The 20,260-nt window shown below is 34.8% G+C and overlaps 1 protein-coding gene across 6 annotated transcripts in view; it reads left to right on the forward strand.

The window, feature by feature from the left end:
* Window positions 1-20,260, forward strand: part of EPC1 (enhancer of polycomb homolog 1) — a 94,450-nt gene that overhangs the window by 72,473 nt on the left and 1,717 nt on the right. For 3 of the 6 annotated variants that reach the window (XM_038529869.1, XM_038529867.1, XM_038529870.1), the window contains exons 3-14: window positions 2,905-3,050; window positions 3,423-3,629; window positions 4,010-4,158; window positions 5,040-5,199; window positions 6,231-6,407; window positions 6,500-6,589; window positions 6,680-6,828; window positions 8,537-8,889; window positions 16,458-16,576; window positions 16,657-16,743; window positions 17,768-17,909; window positions 18,474-18,837. In XM_038529869.1, coding sequence (XP_038385797.1) covers window positions 2,905-3,050; window positions 3,423-3,629; window positions 4,010-4,158; window positions 5,040-5,199; window positions 6,231-6,407; window positions 6,500-6,589; window positions 6,680-6,828; window positions 8,537-8,889; window positions 16,458-16,576; window positions 16,657-16,743; window positions 17,768-17,909; window positions 18,474-18,837 — 2,143 coding nt within the window. Of the gene's footprint in view, window positions 1-2,904; window positions 3,051-3,422; window positions 3,630-4,009; window positions 4,159-5,039; window positions 5,200-6,230; window positions 6,408-6,499; window positions 6,590-6,679; window positions 6,829-8,536; window positions 8,890-15,691; window positions 15,809-16,457; window positions 16,577-16,624; window positions 16,744-17,767; window positions 17,910-18,473; window positions 18,838-20,260 lie in introns of those variants that run through there. The other 3 variants (XM_038529868.1, XR_005355199.1, XM_038529871.1) reach the window with 3 other exon arrangements.

Here is a 20,260-nt window from a genome sequence, read left to right on the forward strand (position 1 = left end):
TATTTTCTATTTAGAACACATTAGATGGCCCAAAAAATTTGAAGATACACCTATTTCTAGGACCATATCTATGTTACCATCTTTATCAGCTGTAGTTGAGCTGTCATTTGGAAGCGGTAGGTCAGGCTGAAGCTAAATTCACTTTAATCATTGGCTCTGGTTTTTTGGTCGAATGAGATCCTAAAGTGCATTTTTACATGTTAGCATCTTAGGGCTTTAATATTTTTATGTCTAAAGAAGATTTGGTTCTCATATTTTAAAGATGTTATATGTGTTTGCACGACCTGTAAAAGGAAAGCTGCTTGCACAGGCAAGAGCAGTCAGCCTCACAGGTACTTGTTTAACTTTCATAGAAAAGACACTGAGCTCCCTAGCATGAGAATCTTCCTTTTCAGTCTTGATTGCCTTCCCTGATATGTTGGATGTGACTCGTCATTCATGGTATAATATATGTCAAATATATTTTGGTAATGCAAAAGTAAGGTGATACTAGTGAACTTGTTTCGTTTTTGTGAAGAATTAAATTTTGTAAGCGTGATTGGATCTGAACATTTTTATAGTGGGACATGCCAAAGTCCTATATAGGTAAGACCCTAAAAAGATATATAATATACCCTTAAGGAGTAGAACAATGCTAGTTGGTCCCTGATTTGGCTTTCTGGATTATCAGGATCGCCACTCTTTAATAGACCTTTCAATGATGATGGAAATATTTTATAATCTGTGCTTTCTGGTACAGTAGTAAACACATGTAGCTGTTTAATGCTTGAAATGTGGCTAATTAATTATGGCTAAGGTATTAAATTTTTAATTTAATTTAAAGTGGCTAGTGGTTATCCTATTGAACAATGAAGATATGGAATGTTTTGGTTAGGAACCCAAACAAACAAGTGTTTTAATCTATTTCAGGATCTCCAAAAGCCCTGTTTACAAAACAGTAACAAACAGAAATAGATCATGGAAAGTCATTGGAGAGAGAGCCTTATGGTCATAAGAAAGATGGGTGCAGAGATATTAACATATGGAGGTTTTTATGAAGGAATCTAAATATTTTAATTAGGAATGTTACAGAAGTGTAATACAGATCAAAATTGTAAATGGGCAGTGATATAGTAGGTTCAATTCTACAGCTATTTATTGGATTCCTATGGGCCAGATGCTATCTATGTTAAACTTGAAGCAAGGAGGGCAGGTTTGGGGCAGCCAAAGGGCCCCCTCTTATTCCTACCACAGATAGCACTAATGGGTGGCTACATAGTTTTTCAGCGGTTTTTCCCACTTTACTAGAGGCAGTATCCGAATGCCTTTCAGTAAAGTACTGCAAATAGAGTTGGCATACAAAATGAACATGTTTACTGTCTCTGCAGAGATAATTAAGTCACAATGCCTCCTCTCAAGGAGATCAGGAGATCAGTCATATTCTAATACTTATCAAGTAGATTATAAAGTATGTGTAGAAAATAGGACAAAAGAAGGGCATTGATCTAGAACAGGAATTTTTAACCTTGGTGCCACAGCTTTTAGAGATACAAATTGCTTGTAATTTATGCAGAATGTTTTATGTTCACACAGTTTGTTTTTCTGGGAGAGGGTTCATAGCATCAAAAAAAGATAAAAGTGACAAGGAACCGTTTACTAGTTGGGAGCAGTCAAGAAGGAATTCCACAGGACTTGATAATCAGGTTGGGTTTTGAAAAGATTAAATAGTTGTTTGCAGTCACTTGCTAGGTGGAGGCAGACAACAGCTAATATAAAGGCCTGAAGACATAAAATAGTATGCTGTATGAAATATGTGAAATTTGAGGAGCACCTGACTGGCTCAGTCGGTAGAGCACATGACTCTTGATCTCAGGGTTTTGAGTTCAAGCCCCACGTTGGGTATAGAGATTAGTTTAAAAAAAGAAAAGAAATGTATGAAATTTGATACTGCTACATCATAAAGTGCTGATGAGACTAGAGAGACGAGGTCAGAAAGCCTCATACAGTCGTAAGGATTTGGATTCTGAGGTGATGGGAAATTAAGAAGTATTAAGCAAGGGAAGAGTGTGAGACATTTTGATATCAAGCTACTTAATATTTTACTAATATTATTGTTAGTCTGGTTTAATTTTGATATGTAATTGAATGACATTTGATAATACGGTGTAGAGCAGTGGTTCCTGGCCCCCTTTCAAATCTTAACAAATATAAGAGATACATCACATTTCTGTCACCATGATTATCATGAGGAAACAAGCCGCCTCAGCAGAAGTGCACTCATTGAGTGATAGCTGTTACTGTTTTTGGCAGTGGCTTCTAACACTTCTGCTTTAAATACCATTCCCTAAGCATTTGGTAAAGTAGTTACATAATCTATTAAGTAGGATTTAAATATTCTAGAAACAATCTTAAAGACCCTATCCTTTTCTATTATATCAAACCATATGAAATTGCTGATACTTTATCTTTTTTATCTATAAGATTTTCATATAGTCCAATACATTTCATAATCTCTTTATGTTCTTAATGGGCTTCTAGTTTGTTTTTGAGGTGGGGGAAGGGAGTCGCATCCATTGTCCCTTTTTTTTTTTTTTTTTGGTAAAGATTTTATTTATTTATTCATGAGAAACACACAGAGAGGCACAGAGACACAGGCAGAGGGAGAAGCAGGCTCCATACAGGGAGCCCGATGTGGGACTTGATCCCGGGACTCCAGGATCACGCCCTGGGCAGAAGACAGACGCTAAACAGCTGAGCCACCCAGGGATCCCCACATCCGTTGTCCTTTATGACTTATGTGTTTGTCAATAATAATAGTAACTTTAAATGTGGGAAGCCATAAATTTCTGGTTTCTTTAGATCTGTTGAGAGGTTTTTGTCGGTGGTTTCACATAGTAAATGATTGCTTATGGTTTCTTCTGTCAGCTTTTAGTTTGGATGCTGAGCAGCCTGATTATGATTTGGATTCTGAAGATGAAGTATTTGTGAATAAACTGAAAAAGAAAATGGACATCTGCCCATTGCAATTTGAGGAGATGATTGACCGTCTAGAGAAAGGCAGTGGTCAGCAGGTATAACTTCATTGTATATACCTATATATGTATAGAAACAAGATAATGTTGGAGTGAGGGTAAGTGATCAGACTGTGGAATTAACAAGCATGAATTCATATCTCATCTCTGCCCAGTACTAATCTGTATAATTTTGAGCAATATGTTATAAAAAAATAACAACAAAAAAGCCTCTGTGCCTGTTTCCCCTTCTGTAAAATAGAGATGATAAACATAATAAGATTATATTGTATATAAAGCATCAATGATGGACATGTATAAAGCACTCCACATTTGCTGTTATTAATATTGTTATTGTCATTAAAGTTAGAAGTACTTTTGGACCTTATGTATATCTATTATATGAAAATGACATAATGATTTTACATTTAGCCAGTCAGTCTGCAGGAAGCCAAGCTACTGCTAAAAGAAGACGATGAATTAATTAGAGAAGTTTATGAATACTGGATTAAAAAGAGAAAAAACTGTCGGGGGCCATCTCTTATCCCATCAGTAAAACAAGAAAAGCGTGATGGTTCCAGCACAAATGATCCTTACGTGGCTTTTAGAAGGCGTACTGAAAAAATGCAGACTCGAAAAGTAAGTGAATTTGAAAAAAAAGTTTGTAATTTTTTTATCAAAGAAAAATTATTTATATTTATGAATATCTCTGCATCTGAAGGCTGTGTCTTAATTTGTGTTTAAATAGACTTCCTGTACAAAATAATAAAAAAATACTAATTTAAAATGTATCAACCTTAGGATTCATTACACACAGCTATTAATGATATGTTTTAATGTTAAACTATTTAAAAATCATATATACCATTGATTTCCTAGTAATCCATATTCCCTTTCAGTGCCTTTAAATTCTAACCAGCCCTTCAAATAATATGTATTCTTATATATCAATAGCTATGTTCAGAATGCCACTAGTTGGAAATTTTATTGACATTAAAAAAGCAACTTCATATTTTCAGAATCGCAAAAATGATGAAGCCTCTTATGAAAAAATGCTTAAACTGCGTCGAGATCTCAGTCGGGCTGTTACTATTCTAGAGATGATAAAAAGAAGAGAAAAGAGTAAAAGGGAGCTATTGCACTTAACACTGGAAATTATGGAAAAGAGGTAAAGTATACTTTAATAGGGTCGGCTGTATCATACCGTTAGTATTATGTGTATTGTAGTATGGTTCCTAATGAATTAACCCTAGAAATACCATCCTTTAATAATAAGTAGAGATTATTAAATGTGTGATATGATATACTTTGCATAATTTTACATCTGTTCCTCTCTTTATTTTCTTTAAAAGTGACAGACAGGGCTCGGTAAAATTAAAATATGCCAGGTATAATCTTATTCTTTTGTCCTTATTTGAGTTTGAGTGCAATGTTGGGAGGGAGAGAATATTTGTCAGTTATAAAGTTTTTCATTTACTCACCAGATGGTACTGATTTTTTTTTTTTTTTAAACACCTACTGGGTTTTTTAACAGAAGTATAAAGAAGGGAGGGGAAGAGGCCCATAATTTTAACACTCAACGATTTGGCACAAGATACACAATGAAAACTTCAAGCCTCACTTCCCTATTTCCTAGTCACTATCTCCAAAGAAAACCACTATTAAATTTCTCATAATTCATCTAAGGAAAATTAGTTTTATATAGTACAGGCAATTCAAATTAGCAGAAAGTTCTTCACCATTTTAGGCATTAATTTCAATATCTCCACCAAATCTTTCACCAAAATTGGTAAGTTAAAATTTGAACCTTTGTTTTTTTCCCCACAGTTATCTATTTATGGTGCAAAGGTAAAGCTATAAGCCAAAAAGTAACGGAAGAAACCGAAGGAATCATGTAATCTTCATTTTAAATTAGCATTCAGCAAGTAATCAAAGTTTAATATTGCCTTCAGTCTACTCAGTGTCTATAATCGTATCTCAGGCTTTAATAGTCCTAAATATTTACAGAACTAACTTTAATTTTTGCAGCTTTCTTTTCTATAATTTCAGGTATAATTTGGGTGACTATAATGGAGAGATCGTGTCTGAGGTTATGGCCCAGAGACAGCCAATGAAACCTACTTATGCCATCCCCATCATCCCGATCACTAATAGCAGTCAGTTTAAACATCAGGAAGCAATGGATGTGAAGGAATTCAAAGCAAATAAGGTGATAAAAATTTTTATGATAATAGTAGCTGGTAATAGAATGTTGTTTTATCATTAGAGTGAAAAAGAAAAATACATATAAACCCTACCATGAACTATGCTGCAAAGTCCGCTTTTGATTCAAGACTAACCTGTTAATACAACAGTAGGAATAGTAAAGAGAGATACTGTATAGATGAACTCTTTAAGAATTAACTTTTCCCCCAAAAAACTGTAATGCCATAAACTACATAAAACTTGATACAGACATTTAGTATCTGTACACAGCCATGATACTTGCCGTGATCTTTTTCTTTCCAACAGGTATTTTTACCTGTAACCTTTCTTACCTGTCATACACTTCATACTTTAATTAGCCTTTGCTCTTACCTGCACACATATTTCTAACGTGCACTATCAGCTCAATCACTCTTGCTTCTGTATTTTATCCTTGTGTTGTCCCTGTTTAATGATTTCATCTCTGTATCATCTAAAACTGCCTAGATTCACTCCAGAAAGCCTTTGTTGTTTAGCTGCCAAATCTTTACTTCCCTTTATTTTTGTGACACCTACATATTAGGAGTTATCTGAGGTGCTTTGTGTGTGTATAAGATTAAGATTGTTTGCTTTATTATTTTCCCAAAATGGATTTGTTAACTCTTTAGAATAAAGACTAGGACCTCCCCCCACCCCCCGCCCTTTTTATTTTCTCCTAGAATTTTCATAGAAAATTTAGGAAAAGGTACAGGAACCAATGATAAATACTAACTGTAGTTACAGGATTTCAGAAGCTGAAGAACCTCTCTTCTTTTACTTTAAATGAAACAAAATATTTTATGAGATGATGTTTAGGTTGTAAGAACATGTCAATGTTTCACAGAAACCAACCTGTAATACTTTACAATATAAGATGACAAAACATAGGCGTCTTAGATCTCTTCTGAGTGCGAATGACTTCATTATAGCTCTAATCCTGTTTTTAAAGCATACCCCAAACTGCAGGTTTGTTGAACATGGTTTCTAGTGTTTGATTAACATACGACTTTATTGCAGCAAGATAAAGCCGATCTTATCCGACCTAAACGTAAATATGAAAAGAAGCCCAAAGTCTTACCATCGTCTGCTGCTGCTACTCCTCAACAGACGAGTCCTGCTGCACTGCCCGTCTTTAATGCTAAAGATTTAAATCAGTATGACTTTCCCAGCTCAGATGAAGAACCTCTCTCCCAGGTAAAGATAAAAATTTCTCTATGAGCATAGAGGAGAAGGAAGGAGTGACATAGGAAGTCACATGTTTTGACCCACTTCATTTTATTTTAAAGGTCTTGTCTGGCTCTTCGGAAGCTGAAGAAGAAAATGATCCTGATGGTCCTTTTGCTTTCCGTAGGAAAGCAGGCTGTCAGTACTATGCTGTAAGTTTCAGGTTCTCTTTTTTAAATAATAAGTTGTTTGCCTTTAACTGACAAAATAAAATAATTTTTTTGTTTGTTTTTTGTTTTTAGCCTCACTTAGACCAAACTGGCAACTGGCCTTGGACTAGTCCTAAAGATGGAGGATTAGGGGATGTACGATATAGATACTGCTTAACCACCCTCACTGTACCCCAGAGGTGTATTGGATTTACACGAAGACGGGTTGGGCGTGGTGGAAGGTAACTATTTCTGTATTCCTAGCATAGGTACAGTAGGGACAAAGACAGTAGGGTAATCAAATCTAGAGCTTTAGAGAGGGAATCCTTCTAAATAGCTCATTTGTTTCCATTTTCTGTTCTTAAATGATTTTTTTGACTAAAATACTAAAAGAGATTACAAAAAGTTGTTTCAGAAGTTCTGGCACATATTAGAAGAAAGGACTGAATAGGCTAAGAAATGTCATGTAATTAGTACACTAGGTTGTTTAACTTCTCAGTGAAAACACTCTAGAAGGGGTCCCTGGGTGGCTCACTGGGTTAAGCATCTGACTCTGGGTTTCAGCTCAGGTCATAAGATTGAGCCCTGTCCCTCTGCCCCTCCCCCTGCTCATGTGCACTCATTCTCTCTCTCTCTGTCTCTCAAATGAATGAATGAATGAATGAATGAATAAAATATTTTTTTAAAAAGGCTCCAGGATCCATGCATGGTCTGACGTTGACACCCAGTTTTTCAGGATCTAATCACTCTTTTGTTTAAACATGATAGTACCCCCTGTACACTCTAGATGCCTTGTGTGAGAATTTGTGTGGGAGGCAGGAAGGAATTACAGAACACATAAAAGTGAAGAAAAAGAAAGATAATCCTGTATAGGTAGGGGAAAAAAGGCAGAACATAGTATCAAGGTGCTTTCAGGAAGAAACCTGAGGATGTAGAGGGTTTTTTTTGTTTGTTTCTTAAAGATTTTATTTACTTATTCATGAGAGAGAGAGAGAAAGAGGCAGAGACACAGGCAAAGGAAAAAGCAGTCTCCCCAAAAGGAGCCCAGTGTGGGACTCGATCCCACATAGATCCCGGGATCATGTCCTGAGCCAAAGGCAGACACTCAACTGCTAAGCCACTCAGGCATCCCAGGATGTAGTTTTTAATGAATGCTTTATACGTATGTTTCTTTCATTTTCAAGTCTTAATTGCAGTTTTTAATTACTTTAGAATTGTCTGGACACTGAAATTATTTATTTTATTTAGTGCTTTCCCCCCAGTCATTACATTGATATCAATAGTAGCCAAAATTCCATGTCATTTATATTTTATACTATACTAACATTAGTCGCTGTTAGTATTTTAAGATGGAATTACTTATAAAGTTTATATAAATAACATAAAAATATATCTTCTACAGTAGTAGATCTCAAATATTTTGTCGATAAGAAATTTTAATGCTATAAAATATCCCAAAGATAGCATACCATTTACTGCTTTCTCCTACCTCCTCCACCCCTGCCCCCCCCCCCCAAAAAAAAGAAGGAAGTTTTTGCTTAATAGAGAACTGATCTTTTATAAAGTGTTTTGGTGCTTTGTAACGGAAAGAAAAATCTCTGATTGAAAAGCAGTTTGGAAAGAAAAATAAGTCCAGGTTTTATATCAGTAACATACTGGTAGATCAGCTCATGGAACTGTTAGAAAGCTCTTGCTGATGTAAAATGAATTCCTCAAGGTGGATTGCTTTCTTCTTTAATCAGATCATTATAAAGTAAAAACTTTTATCAGAAATTGAGAATTTAAAAACAAATTGAGAATTTAGCTTAGAGGGTCAAATACTGAAATAATCAAATTTCTAGCTTTTAAATGTTTAGTATGAGATGGCTTTGGGGGAACTGGGAGGATCTTTTTTTATATAATTTTTGAATAGCTGTTTTACATATATGTTCCCTGCCTTATTTTTAACAGGGTCTTACTGGACAGAGCTCACTCAGACTATGACAGTATGTTTCGTCATCTGGATTTGGAAATGCTTTCCTCTCCACAACATTCTCCAGTCAATCAGTTTGCCAATACCTCAGAAACAAATACCTCGGACAAATCTTTCTCTAAAGACCTCAGTCAGATACTAGTCAATATCAAATCATGTAGATGGCGGCATTTTAGGCCTCGGACACCAACCCTACATGACAGTGACAATGATGAACTCTCCTGTAGAAAATTGTATAGGAGTATAAATCGAACAGGAACAGCACAACCTGGGACCCAGACATGCAGTACCTCCACGCAAAGTAAAAGTAGCAGTGGTTCAGCACATTTTGGTATGTTTATTTGTTATGATGTACATTTCTATAGAAATGTCAGGTTCATCCATATTTTGAATATGTGGTTTATTTAAAGCTAAAAGTCCTTTCTCTCAAATAATGAGGAAAACGGACCTAGGTTAAGTATTTATTTGAATTGTTTGTACATGTGTTTTCATTTAAACACACCCACACACAAAGGTGATTTACTGCTACTTAATGTATGACATTTATTTCCTGGATATGCTCTGTGAACCCACAATTTACAATTCAGCAATTATCAAAGAATATGAAAAGAAAATGGGCCATTAATTGTAACCATTTTATGCTTGGACACTTCTCTTGTGTTTTATTTAAACTGTTCAAAAGTAGTCTGGCAAGTCTGTAGATATGCACAAGTCTTATCTACTGACAGTAATGCAGAATAATTTATAAGAGGGAACAATATTTAAATTAAAGGATTTTTAAAATTTTATAGGACTGTTAAAATGTTGGAGGCAATTCCAGATAACATCTACTTTAGCATTATGGCTACATTGTGAAATGTGTCTAAAATACATCCTGTCTTTAAATATTCCTAAAATTTTAGCTTTCTGTTTTTTTTGTTTGTTTGTTGTATTTTTTTTATAAATTTATTTTTTTATTGGTATTCAATTTGTCAACATATAGAATAACACCCAGTGCTCATCCCGTCAAGTGCCCCCCTCAGTGCCCGTCATCCATTCACCCCCACCTCCCCTTCCACCACCCCTAGTTTGTTTCCCAGAGTTAGGAGTCTTTCATGTTCTGTCTCCCTTTCTGATATTTCCCACTTATTTTTTCTCCTTTCCCCTTTATTCCCTTTCACTATTTTTTATATTCCCCAGCTTTCTGTTTTAAAGCATAAATCTGTGTTATTTGAGGCATGTAGATTATAGAAATTCACTGTTAGAATTATGTTACCATAGATTTTTGTAAAGATCATTTAAACACAGATTTTGAAGGGACTATAAAGGTATTTATGTTGCCCTAATTACCTGGTAAGGCTACAGTTAAACCTTTCTAATAAATACGAAAATGTACTGCTTATTCTTAAAGATCTCTAGAAAAGGTCCCATAAACTAATTTATTTTGTGTCTGGAAAACAAGTACTTGTATGAAATGGAAGTCTTTACTCATAAGAAAAATAATCACATTTCCAAAATCAACTAGAAGATAATATAAATTATTCTGAAGTCTAATGGATTAGTATGGTCCCATTAATTTCAGAGTCCATTTCTCTCAGCTATTATAGTCTTAAAAATCAAAATAAAGAACTTTTCAATATGGAGGAGGACTATATAGTATGCAAGTATAGAGCTTTTAAAGGTGTAAACTTGTAACGTGTTTTCCCTGATAGATATTTAAGCTGTATAAATTCCTTGAGACTTCTTATAGAAAACTGGCATGCTCCATCAATCCCCACCTTCTCACCCTTTAAAGTAGAGAAGTTGAGGGGTGCCAGGCTGGCTTAATCAGTGAAAGCAATGAGACTCTTGATCTCATGAGTTGTGAATTCAAGCCCCACAGTGGGTGTAGAGATTACTTAAACAAATAAAATCTTAAAAAAAAAAAAAAGATAATAATAATAGAGAAGTCGAATTGTATAACTACCCTAGTATCTTTTAATGATCATTTTAAATGTAAATTATTTTGCTATACTGCATAAGTAAGCATTGATTTTATGAAACTTACTTGATTTGTGTTTTCCAAAGAACGTTAAAAAGTGAACATTGAACCAGTAGTGTTACCAAAAGTTTAGCTGAAAAACAATTTTTAATGACTGTATAATTTTCTTTTGAATCATTTCCTCCCCCATATAATGTGATACAACTTTTTAAAAATGAATTTATTTTTTTGTTGCACATAATTGTTTCAATTTTCCCTTAATTTTTACTAGATTTTTTTGTATGCTTAGAGAATAGATGCCTACAGATTGCTGTTGGGTCATGCTTTATTCTTTCCTATTTAGTAGAGTCCTATCATGTGTATGTTACACTCAAGCAAATTCAACTATAGGCCCCTGAAGAAAAAATAAAATTTTAACAGTTCAAAAGTTATACAGGATTCTAAATACAATTCAACCAAAAGAACCTATTCTCCAGAGTGGACCACTCTGGGAATGGCAGAAGTGAATCTGTTGTTACTCGGAATATCCATGCCTCCTTTGCCGCTTCATTCAGAGGTTAATCTTCTCACCTTTGTCTGTGTAATTGTAATTTTAAAGATAAATTTTTTCATATAGATGGCCCCCAAATATAAGCCCAACTATTTCATCTGGTACTCAACCACAGAACCATAAGCCAGAGGAAAAACTGTCTGTGCTGGGCTTATTGAAAGAGACACATCCATTGTGGTAGACTTTAAAGGAATTTTCAAGGCTTAATTTTTACTATACTGACTTTAGAACTTAACCACTATATATGAGATAGAAGTCAGTTGATATATACTTTCTTGTTTGCTGCTTAAGCCAAGTATTTTGATTTAGCAGTTTTTTATTAATCTGTCATTATTTTAAATATTAATATTTATATGTATGCTGTGGCCTAGTGATGCCCTCTGGACTGATTTTCCTTTTTCTAAAAAGTCACCTATAAAGATCCTATTTCAAACAGGAAATTCTAAATGAGGATATCAGGAGCCCATTATTTTTAATAAAGGGCATGAGCTTTAACACACCAACTTTTGTAGTTCCTGGTGCTCAGAATTTTTTTGCTTGCTTCCCAGTCTTGGCCATTTCGCATAGTAGTGTGGCCAGATTAGTAACCTGGTTGGTCAGGTGCTCTAGTGCATGATCCTCTGGATAACACACAAAAGAGTGACACAATGTTGGGAAGACTTAAATATATGTGTATTTAGAATTTCTAGGACTAGATTTTAGTACTATGAATAAATTGTGTATATTTAATAATCTTTGGTTTATATGTGATTTGGAAAGTTTTCTATTTTTTTTGTAATCTATAAAAGCACCTTTGAAAATGTATAGTGTTTTTTTCAGTTTGCACGTGTTTGAGTTTGGGGGATATGGGATGTCAGATTTAATACCTTTTCTCATAATTAGAATGGACTTTTATAACTTAGAAAGACTAAATAAAAAAGTGATTTTTTAAACCACCATTATATGTTCAGGATTTGAATTCTTAGTTCCCACTGAAATTTCATTCAGCATTCTAAGTAATTTTCCTAAGCTCACATACCTATACTAAAGATTTGGTTTATTTTCATAAATTAATAGGATATATGTAGCTAGAATGATGTGTTCTAAGTCTCAGGATCTATAGCTTACTTAAATTAGTGCATTTTACTTCATAAAACTTGTAATATGCAATTACAAATTTCAAAAGAATTCTAGATTTGAGCATTGAATATTCTCATGGTTAGATTTTATAAATCTATAGGACCTTAATCCTTATCCAAGCATGTTTCACAATTCAAAATTACATCCTTAGCAGGGTGTAGAGTAGCACTCATAATAAAATTAATAGTTTTATAGTTGTGTGCTGAAGTGCAGGATTACTCACAATAAGTGGAAGGTTGGGTCACAGATTATCTCATGTTCAAGTAATTCAAAGCCGAATGAATTCAGATTCAGCCATGTTTGGCCATCGAAGGAAATACACCATCTTTTTCTTTTCAGGTTGGATTTTCTGGGTGGCTGATAAGTGCTTACGAACCTCAAAACTATCATTCAAGCTTGATATCATCCTTTAGTATTTTCTGAAGTCATTTTATTTTATATTTATCTCTTTAAAGTTACCTTTTCCTTTATTAAAATAATTTTCTGCCTGTGTACTGCTCAAAGAAATTTCTGTTCGAAGGTGATCTTTTAAAATAAGTGTTTAGGTTCATTGGGTTTTTTTTGGTTTGGGTTTTGGAGTGTTTTGCTTTTTTTTTTTTTTTTTTTTTAAGCAATGTACATTTTGGTAATTTTAAATATGTCTTTTCAGATTATTAATTTTTTTCTAAGTACTTGTCCCCCTCACATACTCCTACTCTTTGATCATTTCCATTGAGATGCTCCAGCTGCAAGAAAATGACTATTCCAGGTGCTGGAGTGCCACAGAAGAATAGTTTCCTGTCCAAATGGACTGGTAACATCTTAGATTATTTTGTCTAAATTCCTAGCCCAAAGAATTGTTAGCGGCTACCAAAACAGCAGTCATTTCTAGCCTTTGCATATACACCTCTAGTGAGGACAAATGCAACAATTTTCTAGATCAAGTTATTCTAGAGTTGGGAATCTTGTTTAGAAAGTTTGTCCATATATGAACAACAGCTACCTCCTTAAGTTTAAACCTACAGGTTCCTCTGTTGCCCTTAGAAGCATACTAAGTTTTCTTGCTTTCCAGCATCATAGTGTGCTTCAAAATTTGAAGTCCTGTCATGCTCCTTCCCTATTCTCAGCATTTAGTCATGTCCCTCACATAACTCTACTCCCATACCCAGACTCTTCTCAGGTGCTCTATAGATAAGGGTGTTTTGTTTTGTTTTGTTTTGTTTTGTTTTGTTTTGTTTTGTTTTGTTTTGTTTTGTTTTGTTTTGTTTAAAGGACTTGATTCATAGTGTGGGGTACATTAAAAGTTTGATTATTTCTTGTAGGTAATATTAAAACAAACAAACTTATGGCTATTTCTTTTTATATTTAATATCTCAATGGTTTAGGGATAGATTTTCCCCCCATTCCACTACTATCTTTGTGACCTCAGATGAAAGTTTCTTCATCTTTATTGTGAAGTTGTGGGAGGAAATCACCAAGGGTGCCTCTAAAAATTTGGGGTTCTGTAAAATGCTTCTGATTCTAGATTTGGTCATATGTCCATGAAACCATTCTGCCCATCTTCATGCTAATTGCAAACTTGACTATCACTCTCTGTCTAGAGGTAGACCTAGAACCTAGAACTGTAACACTTTCTACCTTGAATAGAGACTAGGGAAAAATATGGTCATGTTTATTTATTTCCATGTAGCATTTGACTGGACTTTTAATTATAATGCTATCTGAAGTCTTCTCAGTTTTCTGTATAAATAGCAATGTAAAACCCAGTTCAGATTGTATTTCCCCAGATTTACTACCTTACCTTTGTCCAAGTTTTCCTACTTTATTTATATAGCCTTTTGGATTGGAAATTTGTTTCTCAGAAGAAATATAAAATCCTTGTGTCGCAGAGGTGGAAAGGGCTTTAGTGATCACCTAACTTAATCCAAGTATTTTGGATGAACATGACTGAGCCCCAAAAAGTTTAGTTACTTGGCCAGGTATACCTGGCTAGTTATGATAGAGCCAAGAGCTTAAAAACAACAACAACAACAACAACAAATCAAGGTCTCCTGGCTCCTAGACCCATGGTTTTTATTTTCAGCTTATATGTTGTTCAGCCTATGTGTTTCTTCTAGGTCATTTATGAAAAATGTCTGGGGAAAATTTCATAACTAGACTCCAAAAGAAATATTTCTAAGCAGTAGATTGACAGGTATTGCTCTAAAATCATGATGAGTATTAGTTCCATTTCTATTTCTAAATCTTGTATTAGGGAGAAGTTAACAGTTGTTTAAAAAAGTGAAATTCACAAGATCCTCAGAGACCAAGGATTAAAATGTTGAACTTAAATTAGGGCAAAAAAAAATCGATTTGATTTATTATTATAATTTTTTATTAAAACATATATAAACATAAACAAATTTCCATAAAATATTACTTTCATTCCTGTAAATGGAGTTTTTTGTATATAGTTCTCCAATGAATGCTAAATTATTATGTTTGTAGAAATATAATGACCTGACCTTGTAAAAATTATCCTTTTTTAAAAAAAAATTTACTGAATATCCCTTGGTAGGATGTTCAGACTTTAAGCAACTCACTCAAACTTAGGAAGTTAAAGTATTAATCTCAAAAACATGCTAGCAAAACTCTAGTTTTAATAAATTAGGGATCTTTAGGTTAAACAGTTACTTTTATGGATTTTTAAAAAACATAAATATAAATGTTACATTAATTATAAACAATATTTCAGGGCAGCATTAATTTTTATAAATTTTCAGGTTTTGATTCAACACATTTCTATTATATGGAAATAGTCATTTTGACACAAAGTTACTTTATGTCAGTATTTAGAAGTTATCTAGTCAATAAGTCTTCCCTATAGTATTCAGATCTGAGAATTACAATATAGTAGGAAAAGAAATGCATCAAAGAACAGTTTTTATAGCAAGAAATTATGTTTTTGCTCTTGTAGCCCAAGAACTTAGTTCAAGTGTAAAGCCTGTGTAGACACTAATAATTTCTGGGGTTTTCTTAAATATTGTTTCATAATTTTCTGATTCATTGAAAATATGGTAGAATTTCTACCTAAACATTTTATAGTGGTACTACTCAGAAAAGCTGTTATACTGGAAGATAAAGATTCTTTACAAGTTATGAGTGAAAGTTATCAAACTTGATGAAGTGATATTTTCTTCAACTAAATTATTAAAATGCAATTAAAGACAACAAATTAGGTGACAGTGTTTTGAGAACATTAAACTTTAGATTGAGGAAATTTGCATTGCATGATTTATAGATTCCCTGGTATTCAGGGATGCATGATAACCTTTTTTGTGTTTTGAAATAATTCTTAATCCAAACATCACAGGTTTCTTAAAGAAGCCTTTAAAGTCAGATGTTGTGATTGTATGTGCCCTTTTTTTTTTTTTTCCTTTTTTTAATTGGCAAAAGTAAGAAAAAAGAAAAAGGTTTCCTTTTTAAAAACTGCACACACTTTTTTGGGGGGTAATAAATGAACATTTTTTTGTTTGTTTTTTTTAGAACTGAGCTCTCCATAGACAAACATAAGTAGCATAACACAGTGTCTTTCCTCAGACATCATTCTGTACAGTAAATCAACATAAACAACTCCGTTCTTATTGACTGGATTTTTTCCAGGTGGGTTAATTGGGTGGGGAAAATTAATTAACCTTAACATTTGGAGCCTCTTTTCTTCCTGTTAAAGGATGAGTTCTTTAAAAAAATAAAATAAAGGTAATAAACCAACAATCTTATATTCCATATAGAGAAAATGTTTATAATGGCTAAAATTAGAAAATATGTAGAACAATTAGTATTTATACACAGAACTGTTAGGGATCATCTGAATGCATTGGGACAGTAATATGAGTAAACTAGAAACCAAATGGTAATTAATCAGATTTCTTCTCAAGCTCAGTGCAAAGTTGAATCCCAAATATGTGGATTTAAAAAGCTGGATTACCTTTTTACACTGTCTAGTGCAAATGTCATAGCTTATAAAAATAACGGTTCTGAAACTTGAGAAGTGAGTTCTCTTTCCTATGTTGTTATAACTCGGGAAGTTTATACTTTTGTGTTGCTTTAAACTCGAGCCACTCCTGTTAAGTGTGGTTGTAAAAAATGCAGAATTTTTCTTATGAAAGTGATCTTTAGCAGGATCATGAGCCTTTGTCAGATGCTTTAATTCTGCACAAAAATTTTTTTAATGCTGTAATTTGTTTTGGTACTGTAAGATGTGTATGCTATCTGTGCATTTTTATGAAGTGTTTCCTCGTTTTATGTTCAGCATTTACAGCCGAACAATACCAGCAACATCAACAGCAACTGGCACTAATGCAGAAACAGCAGCTTGCCCAAATTCAGCAACAGCAAGCAAATAGTAATTCCTCCACCACCACTGCACAGGTGAGGGATTTGTCTGTCTTATGATTATCCCTCATTGTTTCCCACCAGAGTTCATCTCTAATTACCAACTGTTGTCATAGAACCTTGCATCTAACCAGCAGAAAAGTGGCTTTCGCCTGAATCTACATCATAGCCATTCTATACAGGGTTTAGAAAGAGCATTACAGGTGAGTATGGAAGCCGTTGCCTCTGCTCCCTATTTTCAAAAGTAAAACTAAGAAAGCATAGTTAAATGAGATCAAGACACTGTCTTCCAAGCCTGTCCTATAGTTTATGCATTTTATCTCTTTAACATATAATCTCACCCAGCTCGTTATCTTGGATATTTTAATTATTATTAAAAGTTATGTAAAGTTATCATTATTAAACCTCTCTTAATTACAAGAAATCACTTTTAAACCTCAGGTATGATGAATGTTTGCCATTTAAACACATGTAAGGTTCAAAGGCTGAAATTTGAATCTTAGCGTTTTAAAGGAAAAATCGATTTTAAAAAATTAGAGGAGCTTCTTAATTTCTAGGCCAAGCTATGGTATGATATTTTGTTACATCAATTCTAAAGGGATAGTTAGATTACTGTCCCAAAGGTGCCTTGGTTTATATGTGAATATGTGTGTAAGTTTGGTGAAGAAAGAACCTTACATACTCATTTTTCATTATATGTACTTGCAAATCACTGAAATGTTTTACTAGTGTATTTCTCGTCTGACACTTTGTGTCAGAGGTTTAGTGCTTCCACATTAAAGAAGGTTTATTTTTGTAATTGACCTGTCCATATTACACATTGTCACATATGAAGATCAAAATTCATAATCCCGGGATCCCCGGGTGGCGCAGCGGTTTAGCGCCTGCCTTTGGCCCAGGGCGCGATCCTGGAGACCCGGGATCGAATCCCACGTCAGGCTCCCTTGCATGGAGCCTGCTTCTCCCTCTGCCTGTGTCTCTGCCTCTCTCTCTCTCTCTGTGACTATCATAAATAAATAAAAATTAAAAAAAAAAAATTCATAATCCCTGAGTTCTTAGTTTGCTTGAGCATTCTTCAAACTTATGACTCAAAAGACATGAAGATATTTCAGTGGTTTGCCACTCTGGTTTATATTCAGACTGATTGTTGTATACTTGTGTAGCTTTAATAAATTAATTTGAGACTAAACGATGCTGATTAGATTTGTTTTGTATTTTCTTTTTTAGGGTTTTGTTTCCAAGACTTTGGATTCTGCTAGTGCTCAATTTGCTGCTTCTGCTTTGGTGACATCAGAACAACTGATGGGATTCAAGATGAAGGATGATGTGGTGCTTGGAATTGGGGTGAATGGCGTCCTTCCAGCCTCAGGTAAGGATAAAGACATTTTTTTTTCCTTTTATTTTATTTTATTTTATTTTATTTTATTTTATTTTTTTATTTTATTTTATTTTATTTTATTTATGATAGTCACACACAGAGAGAGAGAGAGAGGCAGAGACACAGGCAGAGGGAGAAGCAGGCTCCATGCACCGGGAGCCCGACGTGGGATTCGATCCCGGGACTCCAGGATCGCACCCTGGGCCAAAGGCAGGCGCTAAACTGCTGCGCCACCCAGGGATCCCCAGGATAAAGACATTTAAGGGTACCTGGATGGCTCAGTCCATTGAGCATCCGACTCTTGGTTTTCACTTGGATCATAATCTCAGGGTCCTGGGATCGAGCTCCACATCGGGACTCCTGCTCAGCCAGAGTCCCCTTGAGATTCTCTCTCTCTCCCCCCAGCCCTCCCTCCTCCATGCTCTCTCAAAAATAAATACATAAATCTTTAAAAAGAGATAGACTTCTAAATTGTTCTGATGTTTGTAACATATATCAGTGGTAAACAGCAAAGCCATACATTGCTTAGCCATACATTTCTTTCTCTTTCTCTAGGAGTATACAAGGGCTTACACCTCAGCAGTACTACACCAACAGCACTTGTACACACGAGTCCGTCAACGGCAGGTTCAACATTGTTACAACCTTCAAACATGACACAGACTTCAGGTTCCCACAGTGCACTGAGTCATCAAGTCACTGCTGCCAATTCTGCAACAGCTCAGGTTCTGATCGGGAACAACATTCGATTAACTGTCCCTTCGTCAGTTGCCACTGTAAACTCTATTGCCCCCATCAATGCACGACACATACCTAGGACTTTAAGTGCTGTCCCGTCGTCTGCCTTAAAGCTGGCTGCCGCAGCAAACTGTCAAGTCTCCAAGGTTGCATCTTCATCTGCTGTAGATTCAGTTCCAAGGTCAGTAGTTATTTGAAGCCAAAATGTTTGAAAAAATATGAGCTCTGACTTGAATCCTTTGGCAGTGCTCTCTACTTCTGTGTTTTGTTCTTTTCCTTACATGGGAAAATGGGTAGAGGAGAATTCCTTATTTATTCAAGACTAAACAGGTAAGTTATAATTCAACATTGTTGAGAATTTGAATTAAATGGTATACTGAATATTGCCTATGTGCTTTGGACGCCACTTTCACAGTAGAATGATAGCTCTCAGTGCTCTCATTTTCCACCTTTGGATGGAGGAAGTTCTCTTTAGAATGTTTCTTTTCTTTATGTTCCATATCTTCTCATGTAAACAGAATTGATACAACCCACCCTGGCTTAATCTACTCTTAATAATGTAAATAACGTAAAGGCTTAAACAGTATTAATGCCAGGTCAGTTTTTACTCAAACCCATTACTTTTTATGTTAATTTGTCTTCTTGGGTTTCAGTAGATGGTTTAGAATGTTTGCTCCGACTCTCCTGTTTTAGATATTAGTGGTAAAGAATCCTGCTATTTACAAATACTGCGGGGGAAAAAAAGAAAGATGGGGTTTTCAATTTAGTTAGAAGACAAGCATGAAAGTGTAAAAATTAAATAATGTTAACTAAATAACAGGTGAACATCTTTTCTGTATCATAAAGCATAATATCCTTATCAAATTAATTGTATAGATGATGGCTATAATTTCAATTTGAGGGAACATCTTTTCACACCAGTGGTATTCTGGGAAAGTTCTGCAAAATAAGATCAGATTTGTTCTTGGTTAGGCAAGAAAAGAGGAAGAGTTGGAGAAATACAAATGTATTCAAAGGTTAGCATAGCTAAACTTGTTTGTCTAGAGGTTTGGGAATGTTAGTAGTTGACGTTGGAATGGTGGGAGGAAGGCAGACTTTGGAACACCTTGGATGCCAGGCTGATAGGTCAACTCCCTCGGGCCAGAGTGGCCCATGAGGGGAACAGCAGGCTTTGCAACAACAGACTGTAAGCCTGAAGTTTCCCAACACATGCGTCCCTGTCTGCTGCTCAGCTTAAGTAAGTCTTTGCTCCATTAAGATCCATTCTTAGTAGCATTCTGGGTCTAGTCATAAGTAATCAATCAATTCTAGTTCTTACTTAGATATGTAATACATAGTGTTCATTGCTGTAGAATTGTGTAACTATGGAACACTCACAGTGTATTGTACGCTTTTATATCACTTATTTCAGTCGCTTGGTTTTAAAGATGAGGGAATTGAGATCCAGAGCCGTTGACAGATTTCTGCAAGCACCCTCAGCAGCCTAGGCACTAGCATAACTGTGACCATGGTCTTGTGATTCCAGCTCATAGCCGTTCTACTCAGCTGCACATACAGACTTAAAGTCCTGACATGAATGAACTTTGGTCACATTATTTTCCTTT

Source organism: Canis lupus, chromosome 2, assembly GCF_011100685.1.
Source record: "Canis lupus familiaris isolate Mischka breed German Shepherd chromosome 2, alternate assembly UU_Cfam_GSD_1.0, whole genome shotgun sequence".
Lineage (NCBI taxonomy): Eukaryota > Metazoa > Chordata > Mammalia > Carnivora > Canidae > Canis > Canis lupus.